Source organism: Phoenix dactylifera, chromosome 12 (genome assembly GCF_051530095.1).
Source record: "Phoenix dactylifera cultivar Ajwa chromosome 12, Ajwa_hap1_PhDact_Kaust_v1.1, whole genome shotgun sequence".
NCBI classification, from domain to species: domain Eukaryota; kingdom Viridiplantae; phylum Streptophyta; class Magnoliopsida; order Arecales; family Arecaceae; genus Phoenix; species Phoenix dactylifera.
Genome location: NC_143201.1, coordinates 19,015,708 through 19,024,153, shown reverse-complemented (window position 1 = coordinate 19,024,153; position 8,446 = coordinate 19,015,708). Strand labels below are relative to the sequence as shown.

Here is an 8,446-nt window from a genome sequence, read left to right as displayed (position 1 = left end):
GTTTGGTAATTATATAGCTTTAGCCTTTTGCTATAGCACATCATAAAGATAGTTGTAAAGTAAAAGGCATTTAGAATAAAACACAATTATTAACATATGTAACGATTCACATCGTCAACTTCATGCGTCATTAGTCATGATCATGCCCGAATCATCTTTGCTTTCACCAAATCTTTGGTTAATCTACATCATGGATATTTGAATCATTTGACACAATTCCTTCTAAAACTTATAGTGCTACATTTTGAAGTTTATCGTACTCCTGACACTCCTTGCAGGTCTCCAAAGTAAACGTAGCAAGTGCTCACACCAACATGATTAACGTAATTAACACGCTTTTAAACAACTTAAATAACTGCAATATGGGAAAATGAGAAGGAAATTCTCAGTATTAGTACCCAATTATAAGAATACTTTTCATTACTAGGTAACTACAGATTTCAGCTTCCATGCAAATGGGCTAAAGATAGCAAAGCCTTTCAGCAAGCAACTGAAAACAACTGATTACATAAACTCCGAAGGAGCTTTCTTCCTCTAACAAGCTCACCACAGATAAAAGGAACACAGAGGAACGCATACAGATAAAAGTAGCCAAAACACTTATATCTCCCTATATGCTAGTTGGCGGGTGGGTAAGAGTCCCACCACTGCCAATTTTTGCCCAGAGAAAGAAGCAGAGCACCACCCTCTTCTTCTCCTTCGAGAGCAGTCTTAACTCTTAAGGCCTTGGAAAGAAGGCCAAGAGAAACACACAACCAGATACTGCGAAGAGCCACAGTAAAATAAGCCCTTCTAATATCGATACATCACTCTTCTTGTCCTAATGACACATAACTGTCAATATATACCACGAATACACTGCCTGCTATAAGTTTGGAAGATAGATGGAGATGGGGTTCTAAGCAGTTTAATGGAATTGACCCCCACTGAAGGTTTGGCCAAAGGACCAGCTAGCAGGAGCCACATTGTAAGAGACCACAGTGCGACCGTCCCCGGCGGTGACCTTGAAGGAGAGGGCCTGGCCATTGAGGTAGGTGTTGCTCTGCCAATTCTGGCCCCAGTTCCTGGACATTGGCTGCCACCCAGTCACGGATCCTTTGATGGACACTGCATGCACATCCCCAGCACCTCCAACATTGGTGATGAGCACCAGGTTGAAGTAGGAGTGACCATTGATGGTGAACCTGATGCCCCCCCTCCTCCTGCATGGGGCCCTGCAGTCCAGAAACCAAGCCAGCTAAGAGAACAACGCCTCAGTAGCCTTAAGGACAATAGGAATTGGACAAAACTTAAAAGAGAAGGAGCCATCATATGCGGTGTAAGAGAAGTAGAAAGGCACTTGGCATAGCCTCGAAGGAGAAAAGCAGCAGGCTGGCCCACAAGATGTTACCGACGTTCTTATAATATGCGAGAATTATTCGGTCCGTATCTCATGTTTTTATAGAACAATAGACGACAGTACGACAGGTTGGAAAACTGATAAGATTATTATGAAGCTGACCCACCACAAAGATCATTCATTTTCCATGGAAATATGACAAGCACAAGGAGCAATAGGAGAGTATACTCGTATCCTCCTGATATATGTGACGCCATTAGAAGATGGACCCAGCATGCATTCATGGACTCCCGTCCATATCTTTATGGCAGCCATGGACGGCTGCACAGCACACGCGCGTCGCAGAGAATCCGTGCTCATTGTATGATCAATGGCAAGGCAAATTTGGAAAGAGCAGAAGCTAAAAACTAAGTTCATGAGAAAAAAAAAAATAAACGTGTTGACACAAAATCAAATTTGTCCACCTTCTATAAGCAACGGGCACAATTCCAGCCCTGTACCGAGCAATGTGCAAGAACGCAGGCTGAGAGAGATCAAAATGCTGCAGGGGTGTGTTGCACCAGCCCCCAGCATCACTGGGGAGGGCATCGTTGGGCGGGCAGAAATTGGTTGCTGTGACCACAATGGAACTTGGCAGGCACCACTTGGGGTCATCTGCACACCTTATTTCATAACAAGCCCCGCAACTTTGTCCATTGTCAAAGAGTGCAGTGCTCAAAGCTGCAGTGTTAGTCCCATACCCTTGGCTGTACAAGTTACCATAGCCACAAGCCCCACCTGCCAAGGAAATGGATGCAACAATGGTCATTACAGTTTCATGGTAGCTCAATGGAGTTTCTCTTACTATAATGCCATCCCTGCCTTACAATAACAATGCAAGCATACCCATCGTCCCAGAAGCATCACTTCCCCCATAGAAGGTAGCATGGGCACTGGACCATCCCCCTCCATACCCGTGTGCAGCAGTGAATAGTGGGAGAAAGCCAAGCAAGATAAACCCAACCAAAGCCATTCTCCTGTGCAGAAGTAAGGGATCTTTTAGAACGACTTTGGTCTGAAGCTATTGGTGAATGATGAGCATTAGGATGGGAGAAAAATGATTGCTCGAAGAGATGAGTGCGAGAAGAGAGAGAAGGGCAAGAACAGGTGGGAAAAGGAGAGAGATGTTGATTTCTTTTGAGGAGATAAAGAGGGATTGAGGTCCTTAAATAGATGTTTGAATGGGCAAGTTGAATGTTTTCACCCCACTTCTCCAAGTTCCAACTAGGTGACGCTTGGGACTTCTAAGAGACCAAGAGCGAGGGTTGAAGCGATATGGTAAGAGAAAAACCAGCCTCCATGACGACAAAGGTGGTTTTGTGATGGAAACCGTGTGGTTTTGGAGATGTCCTTAAGAGGCAAGAGCACTCAGAAGTCCTTGCATACCTCATACTCTCTCACTCTCCACATGGGCGGTGCTGCCGCGTATCCAGATCGGGCTAGCGACGCGGCCCAAATGATCCAAAGGTTGGCTAGAGATGGACTAAATAGGCTGGTTGAGGCACACTGGACTTATCACTTGTCGGAGAATTTTTGGTAGAGAATTTTCTAATGTCTAAATCAGAATAACGAGACAACAATATGGAAGAGAGATATTTCAGCAGAGTGAGGACTCTGTGAGAAAAACAGCATATTGCGTACCTCAGGTCCTCTGAATTGTTCTCATTATATAGGAAAGTCAACCTTGTCGTTACCTGAACCGACGTGTCGTACAATAATACCAGATGCGGGGTCAGTTTGTATGGACAGAGTGCGGTGCAAGTTTGATACAGGACGTGGGGCTGCCATGACTATCAAGATTGTCGGTTGTTGAAGCTTCGGTTGGAGCTGAAGCCGTTCACCTTGGTTTATATCTGAGAACAGAGAGATCGGTCAGGCTTGAGGTTGAGGTGTCCAGTATTTTTTTAGGTGGTTAGCTTGCAAGTAGTCTCCCACTTGTGAAAGCACCGAACTTCTTCATTTAAGCATTTTAGTTCCACTGGACCAAATTAATTGAAATAAAGTCAGTTAGCTCGATGTGGTACAGAGGAGCTGAAAGCTTATCCTGTGGAGTGGGAGCTGCATTGCATATGAAAATAGATAAGGCAGGTCCATGTGTGACTCCTCTCTCAACAACCAGACCTTTCCAACTGCTCTGCTGCAAGCTATCAGTATCTTATAGTTGATTTTCTTGCTTCAGCTAAATTGTTGTGTTTGATGTGATGGAAGAAAAAGACAGTAGACCTTTTAGGTGTAGCCACCAGAGAGGTGGAGGTAGACAACATACAATAATGAACTCAATCATTCATTGAAGCACTAAGTTATTGTAAATTAAAAATTCATCTCGAATAAAGGTAGGACCAAAAGAATTTCAATGACATATTTGCAATTTATTTTCCTCTATAGTTCTTCTTAGTCACCTGATATCATTTCATGATATCCTGTATCTCACACCAAATTTATATAATACAAAAAATTTGTGTTTTAAGTTTTTATTATTGTGCTTTCATGATGACCAGAATAGAATAATAAAGGCATTCAAGAAGCAAACAATTATCTTAAGATAAAATCATAGATCTGCAATTAAGATCATAGAAGTGATTCAATGAGAACTGTTTTTCGGTATTATAGACTAGAAAATTCCAATGGCAGTTCACCTTACCTCATATAACACTGGAATGCTGCCCTTAAACAAAAAAAAAATGAAGTAATGTTTTACATAGATCGCGATCTAAGATTAAGAAGGTGAGCTTTGTTTGCAGCAAGCATTCTTATTAACATAGCTTTCGAAGAACCACATGTTGCTAGATTGATCCATTCCCAAATTTGTAGGAGCATCAATAGTTTAATTATTTCTGATAGGATGTAAAATCACAATGTTAAGAGTATATTATAAGTTCTACAAGCTTTGGCCATCAGTACCAGATGCTCAATGGATGAAAGGATTTCTTTTTTAACATCTTTTCCCTTTCATCCTTAAAATGGGATTATGGGCATGCAATTGGTCAACCAAAAGCTGGAAGCTTTTGGGGTCATGGGGGAACATTTAATCATTCAAAAAGCATATCTATTGAACTAATACAACTTTATGCCTTACAGAATTAGTAGATAATTCTTCAACTGTCAATAACCAACTAACCACCTCCCCCCCTTTTTTTCTTTTACCATTTCTTATTTGTTATCTTTTTTGCTTTATGATTTAGTGTGGGCAGTTACTTAAGATTTCAGATGATCTCAGCTTGAATTGTGCAGCAGATTTTTGGGTCCCTTACTCCATATCCTTTTACTGTTGTGAGGATTATATTCCTATTTCTTATCTGAAAGGTTAATTTGAGAAATCATATCCCATAGTGGACAGTTATAACTAAGCATAACTTTTGTGTGTGTCCTGCAGTGCTCTGGGGCCAATCCCAGGTTAGTCCGATTTCAACTCCTTAATCATTATGTAAACTTTTTCTTCTGGTCAAAAAGGAAGATTCATGAGTGTCCTTTTTATCTTAAACAAAAGAAGCTACAATTTGTTATATTACTCAAAATTCTATAGCCTATCTGCATGGAATTTGTGGCTCATCATCATTCATTGCAAGTTCTTATCTGAGTTAAAGAAAATTACAAGGCCGTCCTCGTTAGTTCTAAATCTTTGTTAAGTCTTTACAGACATGCAGCTCACAGAAGGAGCATTTAGCAACTAGAGCATTCTTTATGGTTTTGTTCCAATTATAAGAGATTTTTTTAAAAAAAAATGTATGTTCCTTCACAAACTTTGTAATAGTTTAATCTGTCTGTGAGAGGTAAGATTAAACTAATACAAATGTTTCTTTCCCTTCTTTTTTTTTTGATGAAAAGGGAGGCATTGCCACAACTAATACAAATGTTATATCGGAACATACAAATGTAAATTTCAATGTATCATACCCTGTAATTATCAATGGCAAATAAAAGCCGGGTGGGACATCCTTCCTGTTTTCATCAAAAAAAAAAGAAAACTTTTGTATCAGTTTAAGATTGTTATTATTACCTAACTTTGCATGGTGTAGTTTAATGTCAGTGTGGTTGAGGAATATTATTATGCTCATGAGGAAAATGAAGGTGAAATACCATTCAAATACCACAAGAATGGAAAAGGTCAGAAAGCCAGATGTGCAAAAAAAAAAAAGGTCTACATGTTGTGCAAGCTTGTTGCAGCATTGTTTTAAATTAAGAAACACCACTACAGCCCTCTGGAGCCCAGAAAATTTTTGCCCTTCAGTGCTATGAGGCATCTCTCTTCATGCTCGAAATGAACTTTTCCTAGAGGCACTTTGCCCTCTAGTGGCATGATTGGTGGGGTTAATTCAACACATTCTCGGTGTTTTAAAGGATGCACTTGAATGATTTCTCACAAGTAATGGGGGCATATGAGATTAGACTAGTGAAGAAGCATTAAGCCAAACTAGTGAATGTTGTTTGGGTTATTTTGATTGGTGTCTCTTCACACAACCTCGACAGGAAGAATCAACACTTGACTCCTTCAAGACCATTTGGTTAGGTGAAATTGAGTGGGGGTTACATTTGAATTCAGCCTCATCAAAAGCTTTACAAGCTTCCACTAGAAATGCCATTTTGATCCATGTAATTAGGAGACAAAGGGAATAATTGTCTCTTACTGCCCTAGGCTCCTTTTCAAATGTGTTACTTCCCTCCCCACCCCTTTTCAAAAGTAAAAATTGAGCTGCCATTTGATGAACTATCACATGCTAGGTAATATGAGACACTAAAATCTGAACATATCAAATGCAAATAAATCGTTGATTCAATTGTAACATGTTCATCAAAAGTTCATAGAAATTCTAGTCAAAACTTATGAAACCTGAGGCCTGACCTCCAACTCCCATGTTATTTTCTTGAATTTCTTTCACATATCTATCAAACCTAGTGTTGCATGTGCATGGTATTGATCGAATTCCCACAAGATATTATTTCGTTGCTCTCTAATATTTTTTTTCTATAAACCAGGATCATGGACTCAAATAATGACGGCCTTGACAGCAAAAATGCATTTCTTTCCAAGCCTAAAATTGAAGAGCCCCGCGAATCTTCAAAAGTTCTAGTAATCAAATAACTAAGGAACTAGCAATTATTTACTTGAAGATAGATTCAACTTTCCATAGTGTCCGAGGAGATGAGGGGCTCCGACAAAACTAAATGAAAGGTGAACTTTTCTTTATGCCATCGATTTTAGACATTCAAGCATATTGAGGGAATGCCAAACTAAAAGGAATCTGCACTAATGCTCTTCAAATCAATCAGCAGAAGGATCAGCTTGTATGGGCATTTCCGATTTGAAAGTTTGGAAGGACGGAGGATATGACAATCGCTTTGCATACCAAAACCCTGTTTTCTGATCTTCAAAATGAAACTCCAATTCTCTTTTCTTATGAGATATTATACCTAAAAAAGCAAGAGTAGGATCCACATGCACCAATTGCTAGCCTACACCATGACAAGATGCAATGGAAAAAAGACTCATCCACATGATAATGGATTTTGGGCCTCATTTTTCTTTCGTTCTCAATTAAACAAACTCGCATGCATTAACCGACAAGCACGACCGATGACGAGAACACTCACAAGCATTGATCGAGTACAGCAAATTATTGAGCGAAAAGATTGGAGAGTTCCATGCATTCAAAGAAGAAGTGCAGGGCATGTCTGTCATCCATCACCTAAAATGAAATGCTTCACAAGATATTACCATCATTTTGTTCAACACATTGCTTTTGAAACTAGCAACGATTAAATGCATCAAATTTCATGTTTAGTCCGGAGAGCAGCCAGTCATGCCCAGTGAGAAGAAGATCAGAAAATGCAAGCAGCATACATATCACACGATAGAAGCTCAGTATGCCGGTGGGATCATGATTTGCCAATTCAAGATCAACATGCCATAAATGCAAAAGATTAGCAGCTGTTAGCAGCAGCAGATATCCCCAACTAATTAATTGCATCTAGCTATATATATGATATTATTTTAAGGAACGAAACACAGTCCAACGACAGAGAATGAGACAACTAAAAGTGATTTTAGTTAATACGACACCCTAAACAGTCTCTCAATTACTGCATTGTCGACAGGGCCACATCGGTATGCACCCAGAAACTATTGACCTTAGCGAGGTTCCAAAAGCCTCCCAGTCGTGCATGGTGTTTTTTTGTGGCAACAATGAAATCAAGGCATTGGTCCACAATGAAATCCGCAGTGGATGAGGCAGTTGAGGCCAGCTTTCAATAGCACGAGATCGAATTTTAAAGACCTAGATGTCATGAAAGTTCTTTGCTAGTGGTAGCCAAGGGATGGAAACATATATAGGGTGCTGTAGTTGTTTCCTGTGAGCTATGGGGCAGCTCCAGATGGAATGTAACTGGGTGGGGGCCCCTCTCTTCACATGGCCTGATCATAAAAAGCTGAAGATTGTGTAGCTCATCCCAGGTGAAACCCCTTAGAAGACAAACGTAAAAAATTTAACATCAAGCAATCCTTATAAAAGACATGCAGTTGTTGCCCCAGTCACTCCAGCAGAACATATTGATGCAAGGAAAATGTACAGGGACCCAGGTGAAGGTAACATGATGGTGGTTTAGATGGCACTGCTTTAATTTCTTAAAGCTAGCATATCATGTTAGCCTTGATTACAGAAGCAACAGCTGTGAAGCCTGCTTAACAACTGCGAGGCACTTTCTAGTATATTACAAAACATACAGTTGCACCTATAAAATACTGCAATTGCTAAAAGTTAAACAGGCATAAAGGCCAGATTATCTTGGTAATTCATGTCAGCAATGCATAAAGCTTTGATCCAATATTCAATACGCACTAACAGAATGACAACTGAGGAATTCCCTGTTATCTAGATTTACTATAAAGAATACAAGAACAAAGGGATGCAAAAAACAAAAAAAAAAAACCCATAAATATGCGCAAGTATTGACATTCTGAAATTGAAAGACATAAATGCATGTATGAATCCATGCAAGCAGGCAACATGCTCGTGAGGACATGGTCTCAAGTAATGGATTGCAAGTTTCACAGCATTAGCAACAAATTCAGTA

General features: G+C 39.9%; 1 protein-coding gene across 1 annotated transcript; it reads right to left on the bottom strand.

The window, feature by feature from the left end:
- Positions 1-391: 391 nt before the first annotated feature.
- LOC103700344 (expansin-A15-like) lies at positions 392-3,197 on the bottom strand. The gene is made up of 3 exons (XM_008782303.4): positions 2,225-3,197; positions 1,804-2,116; positions 392-1,214 (listed from the first exon to the last, which is right to left on the bottom strand). Exons 1-3 carry the CDS (start codon positions 2,349-2,351, stop codon positions 908-910), a joined length of 747 nt encoding a protein of 248 aa, XP_008780525.1. The 5' UTR covers positions 2,352-3,197; the 3' UTR covers positions 392-907.
- Positions 3,198-8,446: the final 5,249 nt, after the last annotated feature.

What these genes read in the sequence shown, in the direction of transcription:
- LOC103700344 (XM_008782303.4), bottom strand. Translation starts at nt 2,351, where the DNA reads ATGGCTTTGGTTGGGTTTATCTTGCTTGGCTTTCTCCCACTATTCACT. An exon ending in TGATGCTTCTGGGACGATGG is followed by an intron (nt 2,117 to 2,224) that starts GTATGCTTGCAT and finishes TTTCCTTGGCAG; the next exon opens with GTGGGGCTTGTGGCTATGGT. An exon ending in GTGCCCGTTGCTTATAGAAG is followed by an intron (nt 1,215 to 1,803) that starts GTGGACAAATTT and finishes TCTGGACTGCAG; the next exon opens with GGCCCCATGCAGGAGGAGGG.